At 42.4% G+C, this 26,479-nt stretch overlaps 1 protein-coding gene across 1 annotated transcript; it reads right to left on the minus strand.

The window, feature by feature from the left end:
* Positions 1-6,938: 6,938 nt before the first annotated feature.
* Positions 6,939-25,890, minus strand: LOC309862215 (alpha-aminoadipic semialdehyde dehydrogenase-like). Its single transcript, XM_082725839.1, has 11 exons — positions 25,745-25,890; positions 23,445-23,486; positions 22,119-22,213; positions 20,090-20,174; positions 18,611-18,717; positions 16,675-16,791; positions 15,311-15,408; positions 15,036-15,110; positions 10,519-10,593; positions 9,065-9,127; positions 6,939-7,167 (listed from the first exon to the last, which is right to left on the minus strand). The coding sequence occupies exons 1-10, from the start codon at positions 25,752-25,754 to the stop codon at positions 9,073-9,075; spliced, it is 759 nt and encodes a 252-aa protein (XP_082581965.1). The 5' UTR covers positions 25,755-25,890; the 3' UTR covers positions 6,939-7,167; positions 9,065-9,072.
* Positions 25,891-26,479: the final 589 nt, after the last annotated feature.

The following is a 26,479-nucleotide window of genomic DNA, read 5'->3' on the forward strand; positions in this document are numbered from 1 at the left end:
AGTAGATAGAATAACACAGCTCCTTTTGGGTATAAAGGAGATTACTGATACAAGGGGCTAAAGTAGAACAGTATCTGAGAACAAGAAGTAATGTATCAGTAGTTCCCTGATTTTGATGGTGTGTAACAGTTACATAGGAAAATGTCATTTGTAAGAAATATACACTCAAGGATTTGGGGTGATGGGAGGGGTCAACTACATTGTCTCAAATAGTGAAGGGGAAAGAAGTTCTTTGTACTGTACTCCAATTCTGAAGGTTGTGAAAATATCAAAATAAAAAATAAATAAAATCATAAAAGAAAAAATGAAGGGACAGCAATTAAAAAGAGGTAGGCAAGGAAGGAGAGCATTAATTTTAGATGACTCGTTACTAGAGCACTACTAACTCTGGAGCCAGACTGCCTGGGTTCAAATTCCACCCCACCATTTATCAGCTGGTAGACTTAGGGAAAAGTTACCCCCCCGCTCCGTTCCTCCATTTCCATGTTAATAAAATGTGGATTATCAGAGTACCTATTTCATAACTTGTTATGAGAATTAAACGGGTTTCTATTTGTTAAGTGCTTTGAAAAGTGCCTGGAACATAGTGAGTATCATAAAAGTTCATAAAAGTGTAAGTAAAAGAAATAAAATGTCCCCTGGAGGAGTTCAAACTGGAATAACCTCACACATACGCTCCATGAGGGACAGGCGGGGAGTGGATGGAAAATGAAACTTAATAATGTTTCTTAACTTAAAACAAAAGATACTCCTGTGCAATTACGGCCCAAATACTATTTTTTCACTGACATTCCGTGCTCAGATTTTACCCAAAGTCAATCACCCACGAAGCTCAGGTGATGTGTCATTAGCCGACCAGAGGTAGGAAATGCGGGTTACCAATGGTGCTGGAATGTAAAGCATTTCATACAAGCAGGGCATGGTGTTTAGCACATCTGTCTTCAGAATACAAAACCTTTTCCATGTTGACCTCCTGGCTACCACAGTCAACACAACTTCCTTCCCTGCTGAACTGGCGCATTTGCTCTGAGCAGCAGCGCCACCTACAGCTCAACGCCGTAAAGACAACGCCATAGTATGAATCCTGGTCAAACCTCCCCAACTCTGGAGTTGAGGGGCTAAAAGACCTTCACCAGCCAAGAGCAAATGTAAAGTACTGACAGGATCTGTGTTTCCATTTTTGTAAAATAAAGACTTAATTTTTCTAACACACAGAGAGAGCGCGCACATGCACAAGCAGGGGAAGGACAGAGAGGGAGCAGCCAACTTCCACTGAGCAGGAAGCCCCATGGGGGCTTGATCTCAGAACCCTGGGATCGACCTGAGCTGAAGGCAGACCCTTAATGGCCTGAGCCACCCAGGTGCCCCCATGTTTCCATTTTCAAACATAATCCACCTTAGAAAGTCAATTCTATTGTAATAACTTACACATAAGGAAAGGGAAATCTCACCTACAACTGGAATCTTAAAATACACAGGTGGGGCTTCTGGGTGGCTCATTGGGTTAAAGCCTCTGCCTTCGGCTCAGGTCATGGTCCCAGGGTCTTAGGATCCAGCCTCGCATTGGGCTCCTCTGCTCAACAGGGAGCCTGTTTCCTCCTCTTTCTCTGCCTCCCTCTCTGCCTACTTGTGATCTCTGTCTGTCAAATTAATAAATAAATAAATCTTAAAAAAAAAATACAGGTATAAACTTAAAAGACAGATGGAATGCATTGCAAATTTTGTGAGGTGTCATAAATATTTGAACATACATATACATAACAAGATCACCTGGGTGGCTCTCTGGGTTAAAGCCTCTGCCTTCGGCTCAGGTCATGATCTCAGGGTCCAGGGATCGAGTCCTGCATTGGGCTCTCTGCTCAGCAAGAGCCTGATTCTCTCTCTCTCTCTCTCCCTGTCTCTCTGCCTACTTGTGATCTCACATACATAAATAAATAAATCTTTTAAAAAAATCAATAAAATCTGAGTACTATGAAGTTGTTCTCTATTTTATTGATAAATTTAGTTCCAATGAAAAGCCCCCCAGAACATCCCTTTTCAAAAACATGAAATATCCTTCTACGTTTCTTTTAGGAAAATATAGAAAACACTCTAATAACAGCGGTTAACATCTACCGAGCCCTCACCATGTGCCAGGCAGTGTTACTTCTTTTTTTTCCTTAAAAATTATGGCAGGTATTATTACCGCCCTGTTGAGTAGAACATATTATTTTAGCAGACCATCACCCACATTTCATTCCAAGATAATATCATTATTTCCAAATCCTGGGAATTACGCTTCCTTGATTTCAGCATTCGATTAACACAGTGATTATGCTCTTCCTCAGAACAACAAGCAGGTCACATACCTGACAGGCAAAGGATCCACACCAGCCCAACCGCCTGCTGCTTCAATATTTTAATTTTTTTTTAAGATCTTGTTTATTGGGACGCCTGGGTGGCTCAGTTGGTTAAGCAGCTGCCTTCGGCTCAGGTCATGATCCCAGCGTCCTGGGATCGAGTCCCACATCGGGCTCCTTGCTCCACGGGGAGTCTGCTTCTCCCTCTGACTCTGCCTTCCACTCTGTCTGCCTGTGCTCGCTCTCCCTCTGAAAATAAATAAATAAATAAAATCTTTAAAAAAAAAAAAGATCTTATTTATTTATTTGACAGACAGAGATTACCAGTAGGCAGAGAGGCAGGCAAAGAGAGAGGGGGAAGCAGGCTCCCTGCTGAGCCAAGAGCCCGATGTGGGGCTCGATCCCAGGACCCTGAGATCATGACTTGAGCCAAAGGCAGAGTCTTAACCCACTGAGCCACCCAGGCGCCCCAAGATTTTAATTTTTAAGTAAAGGAAAATAGTAATAGTAAAGGAAATAAAAGGCCCCCAAACAGTTGAAGTTCATTCATTCTGGCAGAATGACAAGACAGTTCATTATTATCTGCTTCCTAGCTATGTCTGGGGAATAACGCATTGAGGAAGGTGACAAACCCAGGAAGCACCAACACAACGCCGTTTGCACCTGGAGAACGAAGGGCAAGAAATAGGTACGGTGTTGCCAGAATCCTGTGTCATCACAGCAGAGGGGACACGACAAGGTCTGTAGTCACAGAAATAGGATTAAAACCACTGAGAGTAACTATCAAAGGCTGACAGAGAGTGGGGAAATGGATACTCTGACCTCTAAGCTTTATTTTCTACCACTGGCCAAACAATCACAAACCAGAACACAAAGAAAGCCCAGGTGAAGGAGTCCAGAGGTCAGCCCTGAAAGACACACTGCCAGGACGATGTTGGAAAATGAATCTGCAGGAGCAAAGTGAGTGTGACCACTGTCATTTCTAATTTTTGCTAAAGGCAAAAATGGTTTATTTTGCAGCTTATAACAAAGCAGCCAACCTGGCAGGCCCCAGATTATAGTTAAGAAAATTAAGTTCAAATCGGTTAGCTGCTTGCTGAAGGTCACACAAGTTATCTGTATGGGACTCTACAAATAAACAAACAAAAAAAAACCTTTAATAACAGGAATTTAAAGGCCTGGCCACAGGAAGAATTGGGCACCTGGATGGCTCAGTCAATTAAGCAACCAACTCTTGATTTCAACTCAGGTCATGCACGATCTCAGGGTAGAGATCAAGCCAGACACTGGTCTCTGCGCTGGGTGGGCTCTGGGGCCTGCTTGAGATTCTCTCCCTTTGCCCCTCCTTCCACTCTCTCCTTCTCTAAAATTAGATAAAGGCCACAGGAATTAAATGTATCATATTATAAAAGGCAACCGTGAGGAAAGAGAAATTCATTCATGAAATCTGGGGTGAGTACTAAATATCTGAAGTGGAAATCAATTTAGATCAAGTCATAACATACACCCTAAGGCCAAATGGATTAAACACCCATAGGCCAATCGCACAAAAACATTTATGGGCCTTTTCCAATGGGTGGGGAAAAAAAAGTCTCTGTATTTTTAACCCAGAACACTAGACTGAACCTTCCATTCAACATGGGGAATGCCCTTCTTAAGATTCTGCAAAAATTGCCTCCAAGAGATGCCTGGCTGGCTCAGTGGGTTAAGCCTCTGCCTTTGGCTCAGGTCATGATCCCAGGGTCCTGGGATTGAGCCCGGCATTGGGCTCCCTGCTCAGTGGGGAGTCTGTTTCTGCTTCTCCTTCCGCTCCCACTCATGCTCTCTGCTCTCTCTCAAATAAATAAAAATCTTAAAAAAAACAAAAAAACTTCTCTTGGGGCGCCTGGGTGGCTCAGTGGGTAAAGCCTCTGCCTTGGACTCAGGTCATGGTCTCAGGGTCCAGGGAACAAGCCCCGCATGGGGAAAATCTGTGCTCAGCAGGGAGCCTGCTCCCCTGCCTACTTGTGATCTCTGTGTCAAATAAATAAATAAAATCTTAAAAAAAAATTCTCCTCTCTAAAAATAAAAACAAAACAAAACAAAACAAAAAACTATCTCTGAAATTACCACTTGCGAAATTTCCACAGGATGTGCTCCAGCAAGACTAGAGTATAGGGACGCCTGGGTGGCTCAGTTGGTTAAGCAGCTGCCTTCGGCTCAGGTCATGATCCCAGCGTCCTGGGATCGAGTCCCATATCGGGCTCCTTGCTCCGCAGGGAGCCTGCCTCTCCCTCTGACTCTTCCTTCCACTCTGTCTGCCTGTGCTCGCTCTCACTCACTCTCTCTCTGACAAATAAATAAAATTAGAAAAAAAAAAAAAAGACTAGAGTATAAAGCAATCGGACAAAATACATGGGAGCCAGGAAGATCAAGAGTCTCTAATGCAGAAGAGCAGCAAAGGAAGGGGAAATCTGCAGATGTCACTTGGATGCTAGCAAGGAGCAACCCATCTCACTGAAGCAGAGAACAAAGAGCACTGGGACAGAATAAAAACAGCTTCCTGAGTAACTGGAAAATATTAATAGGCATGTGACAGAATCCAGGCATTTTGAAATAATTAGTAATGGTCTATTTTTATGAAATATCCAGAATAGGCAAACCCAGAGACAAAAGCAGACTGGTTGACAAAAGGGACTGGAGAATAGGGTGAAAAGGGGAAAGTACTGGTCAATGGGTTATGGCGTTCCGTCTGGGGATGATAAAAATGTTCTGGAACCAGTCAGTGGTGACTGCTGCACCCATGAGTGAACGTACCAAATGCCACTGTGCTGCACACTTCAAAAATGGTTATGCCGTAGTTTAACGCAATTAGAAAAACAAAACGAAACAAACAAACAAAAAAAAAAAACAGATGCAGAGCACACGAAGCAATAAGGGCAATTACAAACTCCAGGAAAAAGACGAGATAAGAAAGCAGACATGATTTGTTGCCTTTTGCACAGTCGTAATTAAGTCAGGACTACAGACTAGGACTACAGACTTCACATACACAGTATGTATGAAGAGATGAGAGGAATGCAGGGAAAGCAGCTTTATGTCTGGGGAAATGCTAATAAAAAAGTTAATCCTCACCTACTGCACTGAGAACTCTGCATTTAATATCTGAACTGATTTGCTGAAAAATCACAGTAGGAGCTTATTACTTAGGAATTAGCAACAGCAAAAAAGGTGAGGATGGTCGTTCCAGTCAAGTGTGGGGGGAAAAGAGGAGGGAACAGTGTTTTAAGCATTCTAGGCTCATTGTATTTTTAACTGGGTATAAGTATTTAAAATACACTTAACAAACAAAAAAAAAAAGCAGAGGAAAAATTTATAACCTAACTTTCTAAATTTAAGGTGGAAAAAGATCAAGAGATTTGGGGCATCTAGCTGGCTCAGTCAGTAGAGTATATCTCTTGTTCTTGGAGTTATGAAGTTTGAGCCCCACCTTGGGTACACAGACTACCTAAAATGATTTTTAAAAATTCAACAGATTTGATTGCGTGAGAACTCCAAAACTTCAGTACATCAGAACGTATCAACACTTTCTGGGACTCAAATGCTGTGGCACCTAATGTCTTCATACAAGCCCTTAAAAACTTTTAAGGCCAACAAACACCTAGAAGAAAACCAAACATGAGCAGTTAAGTGCAAGACAAGAGAAGCGTGAAAAGGATAGAATTTGCAAACAGTTACCAGTGCAAATGTCTACAGCAAATAGGCAGATACATAAAATTACAGCAAAGCCTAGAGGAGAAAAGATCTGAAGTGCTAGGGAAGGGGAGAAGAGCAAGCACACGGACTCCTCAGTCCCTTCAGCATTCCCAGGGACAAAGTATGCCATTAAGAATATTATGTAGTTGCACAGCATTGAAGAGAGAAGTGAAAAAAGGAACAGCATCCCTATTTGCTTTGAGAAAACTGCCTCATCTCTATTGTGTGAGGTCTTCATCATGAGTGCTTGCCTCCCAAAATGGAGGCCAGGACAATCAAGTATTCCAATGCCTGCCTATGGAACTCCAAGAGTCAGGATCCTGGGGTCAGTCATTGGGATGCTCTCTCCAGAGACTGCAGAAGTACGGGAAGATGCCAAGGCACTTAGGGTTCACTGTAGCGGTGAAGCTGGCATGCTGACCACAGCTCCCAACGGGGGCTGGGAAATGGCAGTATGGCTACAGTACCAGATGCAAGCAGTCAGGAGGGGCTCCACAGAAACAGTGATCACAAGAAGCAGTACAGGGTCCCTAGCACCTTAAAATACACAACCCTAACACCACACACAAATGTGCATTTCAACTTTCTTGGTTAAAAATACTAATAAGCGATGTTTATTTTTTGATTCACTAAAAAAGAACAGAGAGGGGGACGCCTGGGTGGCTCAGTTGGTTAAGCAGCTGCCTTCGGCTCAGGTCATGATCCCAGCGTCCTGGGATCGAGTCCCACATCGGGCTCCTTGCTCAGCAGGGAGCCTGCTTCATCCTCTGCCTCTGCTGCCATTCTGTCTGCCTGTGCTCACTCTCCCCCCTCCTCTGATAAATAAATAAAATCTTAAAAAAAAAAAGAATAGAGAGGGACAACTGTAGCACAAATTTTTTTAATAATAAGCATTATGACAAAAATAGGTCCTCATAATTATTAGAAACATGTAGAAAAATTATGAATTAGTCTCAAAAAAAGGCAATCAATTAATTTTACTCAATTTCTGTATGTTAAGACTAGATCTGCCAGTCACCCCAGCATGCTAGAAAATGGGCCACCGTATCATGACTTTACCGGATACACAGGGATGGAGAGCCTCCTTAAGAACCTAAAAGAAAGAAATTATAAATGTAAAAAACTTTAAGTTAAAACAAACACAGTGATATAGCTTATATCTTAAAACATTTGTTTAAAAATAATATGCTGGGAAAACCAAGGATATAAGAAAATATTTCAATCAAAAATCACCTTGAACAATTTCACAAAATAATAATGGCCTATCAGTATGTGATTCCTCAAAGTGTTTTAAATGGTGCTTTACTTTCCTCAGATAGGACTATAGTCCCTAAGACAGGGCTAAAATACTTAAACAATGAAACCTAAAAAAAGGGAGGGGGGCAAAACAAGGCCATAGGAAGACTTTTAAAGTTAATGTGCAAATTCCATGATCTTCTTAAGGAACCACTTATTTTAAAAGGAAAGATATAGCAATATGGCATAATCCAGTCGATGAGAGACTTTAAAAAATGAAGAAAACTTGGTCTTCAGTAGGATCATTTCATGAGATGTTTCAAGGTCACCTAGGTCAATAGAGAGTACAAGTGTGTGTACAGCAGAGAGTACATATAAGTGTGTGTGTGTGTGTGTGTGTGCGCGCTCTGGGCGTGGGGATGGAGGAATGAAGGTCTGGAAATGAATGACTCCAAGCACCTCGTTCTCCAACATCATTTTTTTGTGTGTTTGGGTTTTCATTTTAATCAAAGTTACATATTTTCTTGACTTGAAGAATCAAACCGTTCTCTAAGACATGTTCTGAGAAACAGCCATCCCTCCTATCTCCACACTGACCTCCCTCTTGCCCTTCTGAGACAAAGCTTCTTTCAGAATTTACCTCCCTACCTCCATCAACCTTTGTTACTATTTCTTACTTCCAGGACATAATATGAATAACTTTCTCACCATGATGAATTTTCAATTGCTTCATTTTTTTCATTTGCTTACTTCTTTGTCATAACTCAACCCAGTCTTTACCGGTTGTCCAAGTCTCTCCATACATCCTAATGCATCCGATTACTTACAAATACAATCTTCTTGGAAGGCTTCTGCCCAGGTCTAACCCAGCCGGGCAGTATAGATGGCCAGGAAGACAGGAGACCTTCAAGAGCCAATGTGGGCTCAAGAGGCAACCTTGGGCTGAAATGAACCACTCCAAAGGGCTCAGTTTCCCAAGAGAAGGAAGCAGATTCTGCTTTGCAAGTTCTACATGTGAACTTCCTTTCCTCCTTTCACAAAAACCACACACTGCCACATACATAGTGGTCATTCTCCCAGAACAATCCAAGGGCAACCGCACAAATATAGTAGTTATAAAGAAAATGCCCTAAGATTGTATAAGAAACCCAGATGATACTCTCCATAAACACGGGCAGGTACAAAACCTATGTCCACCGTGCTGTATCTTTTTTGTGGTGACACAAAGCCAGTACGAGCAAGAGAAGCCATAATGGTGATGAACACCCTTAGTCATTTCAAACACAGCAAGTCATACCACATCGATGCTGTTCTGTACTAATCTACCGGCAAGGAACACAAACACACTCCCTGCAAACACGCACTAGAGGCTAATGTCAGTCAATACTCACACTCAGATGTTCCTGCATCTACCAAGACTTCTATTTTCTTCCCTTTTCTATTCTGTGTTTTTCCAATTTCCTCCTATTGCATCTACTCCTTTTTAAAAAAAACTGTAATAAAAAATTCAGGAACTCATCAACTACTAGTAAAAAATTCATCCTACCTTTTATTAAATATGGCTATATCATGACAATTTAGTTTTATTTTTTTAAAAATTAAGTCTCTTGATTTAAGTGGGGCCCAGGGTTAAGAGACTAGCCACCATCATAATCAAAATGATGCATTTATTCAGGACAAATCTTAACTTCCTTCATCTTCTTCAGAAGAAAGAGGTCCAAGAATACTTATGATCTGAAGTAATACCAATTTACTGTCACCTTTACTGAAACCTGATTCCTTGAGCCAGAGGAAGGTCCTTACTGTAGTTGATGGTACTAGAAGGAAAAAAAAAAATGGAATGAAGGACAGTATATACATAATATAGAATATTTAATGTCATTAAGAAAACCTATTATATACACATACCTGTTATATACACATCTGTGTATATAACAAGGTGAAATGTCCCAAGATACAAGTTGGTAAAGAAAAAAAGTTAAGATCCAAAACAAGGTTAGTACAGATCCAGTTTCATGAGAGAGAAAAGACAAAGGAGAGAACAGAATCCGGAAAAACACGTTTCAAATACGTTATTCGTAGTCTTTGGGGCACAATCTGGGGATCCACTCTAAATCTCAGGTGCGCAACGAAAGTCAAAGAACATAACTGACTTTGAAGAACAGGTACCAGGAAACAAACAAAACCCACAACAAAGAAATGGAACCAGGAGAGGGTGCATATGTCTGAGACTTAAAGCACAGCCGAAAGCTCCTCAGAATTTCTAGACAGACATCAAGTCACGGAAGCTCTAAGGGACTAAGGTTGAGAATCCACCTGAGGTTAGGGGGCTAGTGAGAAGCAAGAAATGAGACCAAAATGAGCATCCTGGGATCCTCAACCTCTGCTCTGGAACATCACAAGGGCCTGACCCACATATTGTTTTAATACACTTGGGAAAATCATTTCTATCTAAGGGAGAGAAAAAACAGCATACAAGCAGGGCGCGTGGGTGGTTCAGTTGGTCAAGTGCCCAACTCTTGATTTCGGCTCAGGTTGGGATCTTGGGGTCATGAGATCCAGCCCCACACTGGGCTCTGTGCTCAACTGGAGTCTGCTAGAGACTCTCTCTCTCTTTCTCCCTCTGCTCCTCCCCCAGCTCGTGTACCCTCTGCCCCCCAAAATAAGCTTTTAAAAAACATATAAAAAAATAAAAAATAGCACACAAGTAGAAGAACCAACTCCTAGTAAAACCCTCCCTGAAGCAGGCTCCGGCACCAGCCACCAGTGTGTGCTGGGTAAACAAGCTAAGGCACCGTCAAGAGCCATGCTCACTACTCTGGCCTGCAAGGGTCCTGCACACTTCCCCTCTGCTGCTGCCCCTACCACCTACAGGGGTGGTGGCCATAACCAAGGAGAAAACCCCAAGTCCAGCTTCTCCCACTTTCTCCTACTGGCTGACCCTCCAATGTCCTGCTCTTCTGGTGTCTCCAGACAGAAACCACAACTGAGTTGGTTTCACGGTCGAGCCCTGGGCACTAGCTGAGGTGGGACAACCAAGGGAGACAAGTAACAGTATAGGACAGATGTCCTGGGAGGGGACAGCTGCGCTTCATTACAAAACCAAGCTGAAGTGAAGCAGTACGAAGAAAGAGCATACAGTAGAAAAGCAGAAAAGCACGTTCCAATGGCGCAAGCTCAAACCCACCCTCCCAAAGCCTTTTCTTACCAAGTGGATCTTCTCATGTACTGTTTCCAGGCATCGCTACCGGACTCGTGGCCACCTCCAGTGTGCTTTTCTCCTCCTAGAGAAATACACGAGAAGTTCACAAATCATGAGCAGTTTTTCTGGGTGCAGCACCTACTTGGTAGCATGGAGAGAAACACACCAAAAGGAGACTAGAGCTAGCCGACCAATGAGTTCACATTTAGCTCAGAGTATAGGCCTCCTCTATAAAAAAAGGACAAGTGGGGTGCCTGGGTGGCTCAGGGGGTTAAGCCCCTGCTTTCAGCTCAGTCGTGATCCCAGGGTCCTGGGATTGAGCACCCCCATCGGGCTCCCTGCTCAGCAGGGAGCCTGCTTCCCCCCCGCCTTTCTCTGCCTGCCTCTCTGCCTACTTGGGATCTCTCTCTGTCAAGTACATAAAATCTTTAAAAAAAAATTAAGAAAGATGAGAGACCAAATAAACAGCAAAAAAGAACTAAGGCGGTGGGGGTGGGGAGTGGGAGGGGGGATGACACAAAAAAGGCATATAGAGGCAGTAAATCTGCCAGAAGCAAAAGAAAACCAACCTTACCACTGGACCAGATATTAAGATGGAAAATTTCTGGACAGTGGAAATATAATTTCACACTTAAGCTCAGCTATATATAATTTTCAATAATAACTATACACAGCTTTTACAATGTTCTGAAATGTTACATTAATGGCCTTATAACATAAGAAGGTAATGATTCCATAAAATAAGAGAAGGGTATTATGTGCAAGTGTGCTATCAAAGCACAAGAAATAAGTCTTGGTAGTGTTTTTAGTTAACAGTAGAGGAGAAAACACTTAACAGAAGAGCTACAAGAAAGATCTGAGGGGCGCCTCGGTGGCTCAGTGGGTTGAAACCTCTGCCTTCGGCTCAGGTCATGATCCTGAGGTCCTGGGATCGAGCCCCGCATCGGGGTCTCTGTTCAGCAGGGAGCCTGCTCCCTCCTCTCTCTCCGCCTGCCTCTCTGCCTACTTGTAATCTCTGTCTGTCAAATAAAATAAATAAAATCTTAAAAAAAAAAAAGATAGATAAATCTGAGCAGGTATCCAGCTGGCTCAGTTGGTGGAGTGTTTGATTCCTGATCTCAGGATTATGAGTTCAAGACCCACGCTGGGAACAGAGATTACTTAAAAATAAAATCCTATGGGCACCTGGGTAGATTTGCCAGTTAAGCATCCAACTCTTGATTTTTGGCTCGGGTCATGATCTCAAGGTATTGAGATCGAGCCCTGTGTTGGGCTCTGTGTGCTCAGCGGGGAGTCTCCTTGAGATTCTCTCTCTCCCTCTCCCTCTGCCCTTCACCCAGTACACATGTACTCTATAAACTAGATAGATATTTTTATAAAAATTAAAATATGTGAAAATCTGAGGAAACTGCCCATATTTTTTTAAAAAAGATGAAAAATAGAAGGGAAAAGATAACAAAATCAGATGATTCTTGAAGAGATAAGATATTATTCAAATAATAGTTCTAGTCATTAGAAAAAGAGAATAATTGCAGCACCTGGCTGGCTCAGTCCATAGAGCACATGACTCCTCATCTCGGGGCTTTAAGTTTAAGCCACATTCTGGGTACAGAGAGTACATTAAAAAAAAGGTGGGGGAGGGTGCCTTACTGGCTCTATCAGTTAAGCATCTGACTCTTGGTTTTGGCTCAGGTCATGATCTCCAGATAGTGAGACTAAGTCCCGAGTCAGCCTCAGCATGGAGTACAGATTCTCCCTCTCCCTATGCCCCTCTACCTCCACACACACTAAATAAATAAAACCTTAAAGAGAGAGAGAGAAAGGGAAAAAAAAACTGTCAAAAAAAGACCCAGCACTGAAAATTATTAAGCCCCAACACTCTGAAGCTAATCACTGGCCCAATGTCTAAGAAAATTTTTTACAAAGATCTCAAACCTAGGACACCTCGTATTTTTGAAATAGGAAAAAAAAAGAGATCAGAAATTGAAGTGGACTGGGCTCTTCAACCATGACACCAGCAATAATGCAAATGAATTAACAACCTCAAATGTCTGAGGAAAAACTGCTGCAAACTGTGCAGGACAGGCAGAGAAGGTCTGTCGGCAACACCGCAGCATGTGGGAACCCAGCTGCTGAAGAGAGCCCTCCATGGGTAGCAAACTGCCCCTCAATGATTAGTTTCTTACTGGGCCTCAGCTGCTCTGATACAATGTGGTTTATGTGAAACCCCTCCTTTCCTTCAGGGAGTCTGGAGTTTCAGTATGTGCCAGGGAAAGGAGGCCTCAGGGACCAGCCTCCAACAAAAACCTGGGATGCAGAGCTTCTCCTAAGTTTTCCTGGTAGAGAAAATGTCATGTTTGTTGTCCCAACCCACTGCTGGAAGAAGGAAGCACATCCTGTGTGACTGTGACGGGGAGAGCACAGAAGCGTGGTTGCTTCCTCTGGTTTCCTCCTGACCTCACCCGGCAAGACCTCATGCTACACACACAGAAGACGGAGGCTTAAGAAGGTTCATCTATGCTAACAGAGGGTCAACAAACAATGTCTACAACGGAGAAGAGTAAGCACTGAAGCACACTACTTTGAAAGACTGAAGGAGAGGCGCCTGGCTGGCTCAGTCGAGGGATCACGAGGCATGGGGGCACAGAGCTGTGAGTTCCGCCCCATAGTGGATGGAGATTATTTAAAACTAATAAAAAACAAAACAAAACAAAACAACTACAGTGAATTAAGGTAAATTTCCTTTTAGTAATTTCCAAGTAGCTGCCTCTGGGAATGAAGCCGGAAGAGAAAAGTGGGAGAATCCCCTTTCCCATTTAAAAATTAACTTGTGGGGTGCCTGGGTGGCTCAGTGTGTTAAGACTGTGCCTTAGACTCGGGTCATGATCTCTGGGTCCTGGGATTAAGCTCCTCATCAGGCTCTCTGCTCAGCAGGGAGCCTGCTTCCCTCTCTCTCTCTCTGCCTGCCTCTCTGCCTACTTGTGATCTCTGTCTGTCAAATAAATAAATAAAAATAAAATCTTTAAAGAAAATTTTTAAAATAAAAATTAACTTGTGTGGGCTTCAGGGAGTAAGAGTCAGGTGCACAAAGTAGTGTGGGCTACAAACAGGCACTAAAGCCCTGCAGGGGGAGAGCTGGACACGGGGGCACACAGCCTACTCAAGAGCACAGCGCAGGGGTAAGCCTGAAGGAAAGCAGGAACCTTTCCCCAAAACTGATGTAATGAATAGTAAGTACAGCAAACACTGGTCCGAAAACACTAAAAAGTGCCTCGAATTATTTACAATGTTGGAGGTATTAACACATGCGTGTTCTGCTCTATACATATATAGATGTATATGTAAGTATAAACAAGGTCATCTGTTTTTACTCTACTTTCGCTCATTTTTAGTTGAAATGCTTAAAACCCAACTGCTGGCAGGGTTGACTTCAAGAAAAAAACAAACTACTACTTAATTTAAGCATTAAGAACTCAAGGCTTATTAAGAGAAAATACAAGCAGAACCCAGTGGAAGAAAACACATTAGTGTTTTATCTAAAATAAAAACTAATGTTTAACACCACATCCCTTTGCAACAAAAAAAACAGAATTTTTTGTGTGACAAAATCTGGCTTATCTCTAAAGCCAGGGGTTCTTAAATGTTCTTTGGGTCACTGACCGTCTTCCCAAAAAAAGAGATGTCACTGCTTCAAGGGGTCACATATCCTAGGCTAAGGGCCCTGGCTCCAATGTGATGCAGAGTTTGAGAAAAAAGAGTCAGGTTCTGGATCATCACTCTGAATACGGCAGTAAGCTCCTCTCAAGCATGTTAGACCGGACTCTTACCAAGTTCTATTATTTCGGTTTCTTTCTTTTTATTTTTTTTTAATTTTATTTATTTGACAGAGAGAGAGAGAGATCACAAGTAGGTAGAGAGGCAGACAGAGAAAGAGAGGGAAGCAGGCTCCCTGCTGAGCAGAGAGCCTGATGCAGGGCTCGATCCCAGGACCCTGAGATCATGACCTGAGCTGAAGGCAGAGGCTTAATCCACTGAGCCATCCAGGTGCCCCATTATTTCGGTTTCTTGGTCAAACTTTTCTAAAAGCTACTACTCCTTTTCCTTTGCTGCCTGAACTGTGTCCCCTCCCCAAATACTTATGTTGACAACCTAACTTCCAAAACTTAGAATGTGGCTGTATTTGGCAAAAGCTCCTTTTAAAGAGGTAATTAAGGTTGAATGAAGTCAAAAGCCAAAGAAAGATGTCACAAAGGTGCAGGCCTGTAACAAAAGGACTGGTGTCCAAGGAAAGGAAGAGGCACCAGGCATGTACAGGCGGGCATGGAGAAAAGGCCACCGCAGGACCCGAGGTCATGAAAGAGGGGGCTCAGGAGAAACCAGCACTGCCAACACCTTAACCTTGGACTTACAGCCTCCACAACTGTGAGAACATCCATTTCTGTTGTTCAAGCCACCCACACCATGGCATTTTGTTATGATACCCAACCATGTGCCCCTGACGTAGAACAGGAATTCTCTACATCCCAAATGCACCTCCGATCTCAGCCCCGCTTGTGGGGATGTTGACGTTCACAATCCCACAGTCTGATCCTTTCGGTGTGTGTAGAAAGGGAAGCAAGGTTGAGAGCAACAGATAGGAATTAAGAAATAAACTGAAAAATCCAAGCAAAACCTCTAAGACTCTTCATGCTCAAAAATGGGATTTTCAACTACAATGGTTTCTTTCTTTCTATTTTTTTAAGCCCACTCGTGACACAAACTAAGCTTATGTAAATTCTCAAAACAGACAAAGTTATACCCAAGCCAGCGGAAGATTCTGCCCAAATCCTTGGTAAAGATGCTACTGGAAAGCCCCTGTTTTACTTCATTATTCCAGGCGAAGACTTCCTCTTCATTCTAAAAAGGACAGTGGAAGCTGTTAGAGGATGCAGCAATTGCGTCAAAATTCACAAGAGTCCATTTCATGAGCTGTACCAATGTAATCTCCACACACAGAAGTTAACTAAAACCTCAGTATCTTACTAATTCTGTTTCCCTGAATTGTACTCTGAGAAACAGAGGAGGACATGCTTCCACTCAAGCTGCTACATCTAAGACCTACTACTTACTGAGCTCCTCTTCTATGCAACACACTGACCGAAGCACTTTGCACACATTTAAGTATTTAATCCTCATCCAACGATACAGATTTTGTATTACCCCCATTTTACAGATTAAGCAAGACACACTAAATAATTTACTTAAGAATTCACTCACATACACAAAATACAAAACATGAAATTCTCCTGTCACAAGACATGAAATAAGATGACAATTTAAATCAAGATTTTTGAAAAGCAATCCTTTAAGGGGCACCTGGGCGGCTCAGTCAGTTAAGCATCTGCTTAGGCTCAGGTCATAATCCCACAGTCCTGGGATCAAGCTCCGCATCAGGCTCCCTGCTTAGCGGGAAGCCTGTTTCTCCCTCTCCGACTCCCTCTGCTTGTGTTCCCTCTCTCGCTGTCTCGCTCTGTGTCAAATAAATAAAATCTTTAAAATAAGTAAGTAAGGGCACCTGGGTGGCTCCGTGGGTTAAGCTGCTGCCTTCAGCTCAGGTCATGATCTCAGGGTCCTGGGATGGAGTCCCGCATCGGGCTCTCTGCTCGGCAGGGAGCCTGCTTCCCTTCCTCTCTCTCTGCCTGCCTCTCTGCCTACTTGTGATCTCTCTCTGTCAAATAAATAAATAAAATCTTTTCAAAAATAAATAAATAAGTAAGTAAAAATAAAAAGTAATCCTTTAACCGTAGTAAGATATAATTCTTGTTAATATTTTCTTAAACTATTAATCATGGCATATTTAAACCTTGATTTGATCACTAAGTATTGGCTGGCATGGCTCTAGTCTGTCTGGGGAAGGAGAAGGTGGGGTGGGGAAGGAGACCCTCCAGCTTTTACCATCTGCTAAAACCTCCACAGGCTGTCCACAGATACAGGTTACAACTGTGGTAGGTCTGAAGACTGCATGCAGCTTGTCACTTGTCTGCTGATGCTCAGCACTGAGGCTATGGGACGGTCTGGTCCCTTCCATGTGGAAGCTGACCACAAGGCCTACACAGCTCAGAGCAGATGACACACAAAGGCAGCCATCAAACTCGAGAAATGGGAAACAGAATCCATTTTTACCTTGAATTTAAAGACATAAAGAATCGGAGCAAACGTCTCTGTGTGTGCAATGGACGCGCTGTGGGCCAGACCTGCCACAATTGTTGGTTCTACGTAATTGCCAGGGCGATCCATGACCTTCAGTAGAGAAATAAAGTAGAAAGAATGAAGGTGTTTTGTTTTTTGGTACTTAGGGTCAGAGGACACAACCTTTCCCTATACTTTGGAGAAAAAAAATAAACACCATTTATACATATGAATCATTTCCCCAAAATAACTTCCCATCATGAATAAAAATAACCTCTGTCTGTCTTGGTTGGTCAGAGAAAAACAGAAAAGAAAGTGAAGAAGCAAAACCTGTCACAGGTTGACATGACCAAGTGACACTGAAAAAAAAGCAGTTATAGCTGGCTTTTTAACAAGTTTATATAACATAAAAATAGGACTACATGGCATCTGAAGACTGTATCATATCCCCATCCCAAATTCCTATGGGGAAGCCTGAACCCCCACCAGTGTGACTGAAACTGGAAACAGAAGCTTTTAGTAAGTAATTAAGTTAAAAGAGGTCACACAGGTGGGGCCTGAATCTGGAAGAACTGAAGACCTTACAAAAAGAGGAAGAGATACCAGAGACCTATTTTCTCCACCCTCAAGGCAAAGGCCGTATGAGGACACTGAGAAGATGGGCGTCTGCGTGGTCTGTGTGCCAGCAACAGAGGCCTCACCAAAAATGAACCCTGCCAGCACCGTACTTTAGACTCAACCCCAAGAACTGTGAGCAAAGTAAATTTCTATTGCTTAAAGGACCCAGTGGGGGACCTGGGTGGCACAGCTGGTTAAGTATCTGCCTTAGGCTTAGGTTATGATCTGGGTCCTGAGAGCGTGGGGCTCCCTGCTCAGTGGGGAGTCTGCTTCTCCCTCTCCTGCACCTCTCCCTGCTTATGTGCTCTTTTTCTCTCTCTCTGAAAAAAACAAAATCTTAAAAAAAAAAAACAAAAAAGGAAAAAAAAACTGTAGGTCAATACTGTTCAAATAATTGATTCTGTGGATTGTACGTAATTACTTGTTTTCAAAATCTCTCATTTATAGTATTACACATTTTCTCGCTTGTTGATTTGACTCCTTGTTTGACATCATACTTTTTCTTTTTTTTTTGCTACAATTTCTTCCTTTGTTAAGAGAGGCATCAGTTTCCAAACACTAGGATGCATATTTCTAATTGAGCTTTGTTCTGCACTGTGAACGCCTCTGCCTTGTTTGTGCTTGGCATATTCTCTCATGTCTGTTGACAGACATTTCAAGGTTCTGTGGGAAATGCAAAGTCCACAGTTCTGTGGAAAATGAGTTCAAAACTCTGCACCACTGCACAGACCATCACGAGGACTAAGATTTACATAGTATAAAAATGGGAAACTACATCAAGGAGAAATGAAACCTAACAGTCAACCCAATGATTAGGCCAATACAGTGACCAACCAACCAGCCAACCAGTTATGTTCATGATTTTCATTACCCTTTATGCCAAAATTGCCTTTATAAACAATCAGTTAAGCAACAATAATGTTTCTGGTGAAAATGCTAGCAGCAAAGATGCCTATTATGGCATCCTAGTATCCCGTTTTTGGATACCCTGCCTTTTAAAAATAGCCACTAAATACGGATTCTGACTGTTCTAAATACAAAGTCTTTAGTACCCCAGGAAAAGCAGGTGTCCCTTCCATACACAATCCCAGGGACTCAATTCAAAAGCAACCATGGCCCTGAGTTCCCTGTGTGTCCTCCAGAAGTGTTCCATGCATTTGACTTTGTCACTCACCAAAACACTGATTTCCCCCTTATAAAAGTATGATGGAGAAAAACAAAGACAGCAGTAGGAGACCCTTCGCCCATCTGCCCAGAGCCCTGCTTATGCTAAGGAAGCAAAATGTGTCACTACTGAGCTTAGTGTCATTACCTTGCCACCATAGACCACGGTGCCACTTTCTTTCTCTGCGTCCTCCGCTGCTCCCGGAAACATGCTCATGGCCTGTTTGGTGTGTAGCGGCCCATAGAGAACATTAGCTGCAGAGAAAAAGGAATGCTCTCAATCTCACCCTGAATGGCATCATTTTCTTGTTAGAAGAGCCCTTCCGATGAACAGCCCTATGTCTTCATACAGTGCCCCGGTCAGGCAACCTTTCCCGTGAAAGGACAGGAAATACGGAATGCTCTGCAGGACACATGGACACCAGCACCACCATCATCTCTGCAAGGGGAGCAAGAGTAGCCGCAGAAGACACAGACACCAGCAGGTGGGGCTGTGTCCTGAACAAGCTGCTCTATGTGAACAGGGGGAAGGCCAAATCTGTCAAGCCCTGAGTTAAAGGAATGGCTATCAATGAATCAGAGCACTGCATTAAAAACGCAAGATCCATTGATTCATGACCATGGAATCACTCTCTAAAACTTCACAGGTTTGGGAGCTGGTGTGGAATCTAACCAGCAGAGATGGATGCTGCTGGAATCCAGAGCCTTAAAGGTGACCAGGGGGCAGAGGAAGAAGGGAGACTCAGGTACGCCTCAGTGAGGAGGTGGCATCTTACAGCGCCAGGCATGAGGAAAGCGGGTAACGAGAATTTCCAATGGAAAGGGTAGCGGGACGGAGCCTGGGACACGGGAGCTCTGTGAGAAGAACACAGAAGCTGGAGCTCAGGGAGTAGGTCCACAGAAGTCATGGTGCGGGTGGTAAACAGCGGCAGAAGTCACATCATGAAAGAGCATGAGCGGATCCAGAGGGACTGGGAAGGAATTCAGGTTTTAGCTGAAGAACAATTAGGAGTCACTGGAGTGCAGGAAGCAGGCATGTGATTTGTCATCTAATTACATCTTTTAAAAAAATCACTCTGGGGGTGCCTGGGTGGCTCAGTGGGTTGATGTCTCTGCCTTCAGTTCAGGTCATGATCTCAGGGTCCTGGGATCGAGCCCCGCATCGGGTTCTCTGCTCAGTGGGGAACCTGCTTCCTCCTCTCTCTCTACCTGCCTCTCTGCCTACTTGGATCTCTGTCTGTCAAATAAATAAATAAAATCTTTGGGGGGAAAAAAAATCACTCTGGCTTCTCTGGAAGGGAGAAGTGAAAGCAGGAAAATCAGCTAGGTGCCTCCTGCAGCCTTCCACGAGGATGGTGATGGCTTCCATGAGCATCATAAGAGTGAAGAGAGAAAAGCTCATCCAAGTCATCCTGCCTGAACACCAAGACCTAAGCTCACCCACCAGCTGCCATCACCCACTCACAATCCTAAACTAGGAGCAGATGTGATACCCCAAGTGCCCAATGACCCTACTTCTTACGCCCTCAGGCCTCTCAGGAAAGGAAAAACAGAAAATATAAGATCAGAAACACTGTTAAGACCAGTTGTTAAAAGCAAACATCTTTGAAATAAACCAGATACTCACAGTCCCATGGGTTCCCCACACGGATCTGTGCATAGGCCTTTTTAAGTCTATTTACAACTTCATCATGGATGCTTTCGTGTAAAAACTAAGTGAAAAAAGGAAACATTCAAGGGAACAGTAAAATGCACAAATTAACAATGTGCAATTTTCCTTAATACTCCTGACTTACAACTCATAATGGTTTTTAAACACTGTGACCTCTTGAAAACATAAGCAAATTAAGTATTAGATAATTTCTAATTTTAATATTAACTACATTAAGGCAGTAATTCCCACTCAGTGGAGGTTAGAAAAAAATTTTAACCCATGTGTTTAGCAAGATTCTAAGGACTTATGTGGCCAAGCTTCACACATCAATTAAAGCCTGTTTTTTGTTCTAGAGCACTTGATATCTTAATTACCAGAGAACCTCAAGTTTATCTAGGCTAATCATGGTGAACACACACCACAGCTGTGCGGGCAGCCTGGGGCTGCTGCTGTGTCACATGCCCTTAGCTCTCAGGCCAAGCAGGGCTCCAGAGGGAGACCTCAACCAGGAGCACGGCCATTGGGCTCATTCAGGTAGGATGTAATAACATCCTGTGCTACACTCCCACGGATAGAGATGAACTTGTCAAGCCATCCACTCTCTGGGTTGGTCTCCATGTAGCATATGGACTGACAGTCACGGAGAGCTGTGGGATGGATTTGTTCTACATACCACTAACTGTCCCTGCGGAAACCAATCTGGGCAGTGACTAATAGCATCCTCTAACATTTAACACTAAGTACAGAGCCTGATTATGTACACTTGCCCCAAGACACAAAGGAAAAATAAAACTCAGCTGAATAGACAAATGCTTGACTTCCATCTCATTTTTTGGAGTACTGATTTCTTCTCAGCATTAGTGTAGTAAATGTTTAAAGCAAACAAATTCAATAAATTGTTAACTATTCTATGAACATCACATCTCAGATTTTTTTTTTTTTTTGAGAACTTCAACTAATGGAACAACTATGGAACAAATGATTACAGATAATCAATTGTCGTATACAGGGGAAAAATGAATACGAAAAGTTACAGAAAAAGGAGATTTACATTCTAGGTATCTTTCAGTCTAATTAATTTATATTATGTCAACCTTATAAAGAATTGGTTCATACTCACCATGGGTGAAAATAAAAACAAAAAGCCAATTCCTCTAATTCACCTGCAAAATTTTTTTAATTAAAGGAGGAAAACTCAGTAATTTTTAAAATGTCAAATGTACAAGCAGCACCCATGTGGCTCATTCAGTTAAGGGACCAACTCCCAATTTCAGCTCAGGTCATGACCTCCAGCCCTACGTCGGGCTCCACAATGGGCATGGAAACTGCCTTCGTTAAGACTCTTTCTCCCTCTCCCTCTGCCCCACCTGCTCTGTTCTTTCTCACTATCAAAAAAAAAAAAAAAAAAAAGAAGAAGAAGAAGAAGTCAATAATGTAGCCAAATCTTACATCTCATCAAAACTTATTTGGGGGGTGCCTGGGTGGCTCAGTGGCTTAAGCCTCTGCCCTGGGCTCAGGTCATGATCTCAGGGTCCTGGGATCGAGCCCCGCATCAGGCTCTCTGCTCAGCAGGGAGCCTGCTTCCTCCTCTTTCTGCCTACTTGGGATCTCTGTCTGTCAAATAAATAAATAAAATATTTAAAAAAAAAAAAACCTAAAGCTATTTTTTAGCAAATGATTTGCAAATTCTCTGAACTCTGACCTGACTTTATTCTCTAAGTGACACTGGACTCTGTCCAGATCATTCTAGGTTTAAGACTGAAAACAGTCCAAGTCATACTCTAATCAATGAGTGTGAGTCAGCTTTTAGTTTGAGTGGAGGGTGAGGCTATGACCCCGGTTGATCAGCACCAGCACCCTGAGCAAGGACCACAGATGTGCCAACCATTATCTGCAGAATACAGGTCTCTAGCAGTACTTCTACAATGTGTCCTAACAGTACAATGTGATACTGAGGGACTGTATGTCATTCAATGTCATGTGCCCTCACGGAAACACTCACCAGGCGCCTCGCAGTGGTACACCTCTGGCCAGCTGTCCCCACGGCAGCAAAGAGGGCTGATGGAATGACTAAGCTGAGGTCTGCATCTTCAAAGGCTTAGAGAGACAAAAGAGATACCCATCAGTGTCACCAAGGAGACCTGCTAACCGGGACTAAATGATGCTCTCAGAAAGCTCTGTAAGGAGCACTAGCATTTCCTCTGCAACAGAAGCATGCTCACATCACAGGGCAACTATTCTTCCAGGGAGGATTACATAAGAGCATAATAATGAGCTCTAAGGTCTTTAGCCCAGTATAGATGTCAAAGGAGATTAATAATGGCATCTACCTCACGGGATTACTGTGGGGATTAAAGGAAATAACTCAGATCAAACAGCTGTACACAGTATCTGTGAATACCCAGTGTCACTAAATGTTAACTGTATTTTTGAATACACGCTCTTTAACTAGATGGGTTCAACCAGAATAAAGCCATCACTACAAACTTTTTACATTTCTGGTGTACACCACAAATATATAGGCATTTACACATGATGATAATGATGGCAATATACAAATTACCAAATTTGGTTTTTATCACAAAATCCATGTTTCCAGCAAGCAATCATCCTCCTAATGTTCATTATCCAGAACAGGCTGGTGCCCTATTTCCTTTTGTGGCCAAAACCAAAAAAAAAAAAAGAATCACGTCAACTCCGAGCCTACAGGTAAACGATACAAAATGCTTTAAGGGCGGGCTCTTTCCCGGTATAAACGCACTCAGTATCCATTCAGACAAGAAAATATTTTAAAATATAAAGGAATCAGGAAGTCGTGTAAGAATTACTCACTTATTCTAGAGAAACGTGGCTAGTTCTCCTGAAGTAGGAGAAAAGTAAGAAATCATGCCACACTATAAAGTCTCAGGTGTAAGCTCTAAGCCCCAGGTAGCACTTCCTAACATGAACACCTGTCCTTCCTAGTCATGTCTGCCTCACACCTTTACATCATGTCTCCCAAGTAAAACCTGAAAACTAAAATTACATCTTAGGCGCATGCAACACAGGAGGGATGAGTTTCTATTAGAGTTCTGTATGTTCATCTGAGCTACCAAAGCTATTCTGAACAGAAAATAAATGAAAGGCAGGCAGGGGTGTCTGGGTGGCTCAGTCGTTAAGCATCTGTCTTCAGCTCAGGTCATGAGGTCCCTGCTCGGCAGGAAGCCTGCTTCTCCCTCTCACGCCCCCTGCTTCTGTTCCCTCTCTTGCTCTGTCTTTCCCCATCAAATAAATAAATTAGAAAAAGAAAGAAAGAAAGAGAAAGAAAATAAATGAAAGGCAACCTTACCAATAATGGCATTGTTTCCTCCAAGTTCTGACAAACTTCTCCCTTTAAAAACACAAACACACTTTAAAGCCCGTTTCAGTATTTAACACACATTGCAAGAAAGCCTGAAATCACAGCTTATTTCAATTATGTGTTAATTTATTTTCAGATTCCAAATGTAGTATGAGCATTGCATCCACATCAAACATCTTGATTTTGTTAACTGTACCATGGTTTTATGGCACAATGTCTGTATTCGTAAGATATACCCCAAAATATTTAGTGGTAAAGAAACACGATGTTTTCAACATATCTTCAAAGGTTTAAAAAAAAATGAATACGCACTCACAGTTTATGTGCATGCATGCTTGTTGCTAGAGAGAAAACGATAAATGGGCCAACACGTAAGCCACTGAGTGCATTTCATTAAGGGTGTACAGGAATCCCTGTGTTAGTTTTGGAACTTTTCTCTCAATGTGAAAGCTCTACCCCTTGAAACTCTCTTTAAAAGTCTGGGAAATTTTGTAATCTGCCAAGATATTAAACAAAGAATTACTATATGATCTAACAATCCACTTCTAGGTCCTTCACCAGTAGCTAAAAGGTGGAAACAATGCAAGCTCCATCAAAAACTGAGAAAATTACCAAATTATTATCCAGCTCTAAAAAGGAAGGTGGTTCTGACACATGCCACCACCTTTAAGACATATGATGTAAGGTCAGCAGGGACTGAGTGGTAATGCTACTCACAGTGGGTTCTTGGACTGGTCAAACCCATGAAGAAAGCGAGCAGAATAATGGTAGCCAAGAGCTGGAGGATAGCAGAAACGGGGAGCTCGCTTTTAATGGGGATACAACTGGGAAAACAAAGTTCTGGAGAGGGGTGGTGATGATGGTTGCACAGCAATGGAAATGTGCTTAGTGACATAGAAGTGTACACTTAAAATGATTACAATGATAAATTTTCTTATATACATAAACACACATATATACACACACTGAAATCGATTTGCCTCGATTTCAGAGTTGTGTTTAGGGCTGATCTTTTGAGTATGTTTCCTTAAATGCCCTTTAAAATCACATTTCTTTTACCACAATAAAAAAAAAGAAACTGAACAACAAAAATCTTTTTTAAATCAGAAGGTATCAAATAGGCAAAAAGCTATGGTTTGTAAGTCACCATGAATCTCTCCTCATAATCTGATACAGCGCCTTCAAATCTCTTTCCTGTTCATTTGTATTTTCTTGACATCACAGGAACTAATGTGCTCTTACACCTCCTCCCTAAGTTGTTAAGAGCTGCTTGAAAAATCACTGCACACCATTTCAACATGATGATGGAACAAATTTTACTTAGCTCCTGCTCTAGTGCTGAATAATCTATTGATTATCTACCTCCTGACTATCTACTTCAGTCAAGGCCACAGGGTAAGTCTATTAGAGCTCCTGATACACACTGCCAACTTACATTCCAAGAAGTCACACAGCAGGCTATGAACACCACTCTTACCTTACGCACATCAGCAATAAAGAACAGAGATTTACCTCGATTTCAGAGTTGTGTTTAGGGCTGATCTTTTGAGTATGTTTCCTTAAATGCCCTTTAAAATCAGCTTCTATGTAAATAAATACTACTGATTTGTGCTACCAGGAGCACATGTGCCAGCCAGAGACATTCTCTCCAAAGCCAACAGTTAAGCACCCAGAGGACATTAGAAGGAGATAGGGCTGTTATAACCCAAGTCCCTGTTACAATTAGCTGTAGTCTTTGCTACAACAGAGGATTTAATGATAACCTGGCTGGCTGCAGCAGAGGACAATACTACCTGCTGAGAAAAGGAAAGCCACAGCAGATTCTACACCTAACACGGGCTCCTGCTGCCCAGCTTCAAGGGACACACTGCAGAGAAGGGACCCACACATTCCGGATCCTCCAAATTCTCCCTGTGCTCCCTAAATCTACTCATAACCACCAACCCTGTCCAAGAAAAGAACCTGCAACTGACAGCAGATGGATACGTGTTTCTAAAGACCGCAATCCTTCTACTAAACAGTACTACTTAAAAGAGAGTAACAAACTACGGCTTTAAAGTAATAAGGGGATAGGAAAAGGAAATCAATCTGTTCATGGAAGCAGTAGCATTAATGATCTTGAGCACCCCGGCATAAGCTTCTTGGGGTCATGGTGAATATTCGAACAAGTATCTATTCAAAAGCTTTGCCCATTTTTAAGCTGGGTTGTGTTTTATACTGTTGAACTTTCATAATTCTTTATTTATTCTAGATATGAATCTCTCATCAGAAAAAGGATTTGCAAATACCTTCTCCCATTCTGCGGGTTTTTCTTTCCACTTTTAAGTTTCTTTGGAAGCACAGATGTTTTATTTTTGATGAAGTCTTCTTAATCTTTTATTGTTTCTGCTCTAGGTGTCATGTCGAAGAAAGCACTGCCTCATCCACAGTCACAAAAACCCATTCCTATGTTTTCTTCTCTAAGTTTGACGGTTCCAGCTCTTATATCCACGTCACCGGAACATTTATTTTTTGTGTACAAGATGAAGTTGGGGTCTAATTTCTTACCACGTACATGGATATCTAGTTGTCCCAACACCCTTCGCCCTTTGTTGAAAAGACTACTCCTTCTCCATTGAAATGTCTTGGCACCCTCGTCAAAAATCAAATGACTGGGGGGGTGGGAGGTTGGGGTACCAGGTGGTGGGTATTATAGAGGGCACAGATTGCATGGAGCACTGGGTGTGGTGCAAAAATAATGAATACTGTTATGCTAAAAATAAACAAAAAAATAAATTTTAAAAAAATATTAAAAAAAAAATCAAATGACCTAACTGTAAGGATTTATTTCAGGACTCTCACTGTTATTACACTGATCCTGACATCTATCCTTAGGCCAGTACATCATCTTGATTACTATATTTTTGTATGAAGTTGTGTTATCAGGAGTATGGGTCCTAGAAATTTGTTCTTTTTCAAGACTGAGCTGCTTGCGGGCCTCCACAGTTCATCTAAATTTAGCGATCAGCCTGTCGATTTCTGCA

Source organism: Mustela nivalis (genome assembly GCF_964662115.1).
Source record: "Mustela nivalis genome assembly, chromosome: 3".
Classification (NCBI taxonomy): domain Eukaryota; kingdom Metazoa; phylum Chordata; class Mammalia; order Carnivora; family Mustelidae; genus Mustela; species Mustela nivalis.

Excerpts from the sequence above, each read along its gene's own strand:
- LOC309862215 (XM_082725839.1), bottom strand. Across the intron at positions 16,792-18,610 it reads CCGTGGTCTATGGTGGCAAG|GTCATGGATCGCCCTGGCAA; the intron begins GTAATGACACTA and ends TCTCTACTGAAG. Across the intron at positions 9,128-10,518 it reads TACATGAGAAGATCCACTTG|TACCATCAACTACAGTAAGG; the intron begins GTAAGAAAAGGC and ends TTTTCCTTCTAG.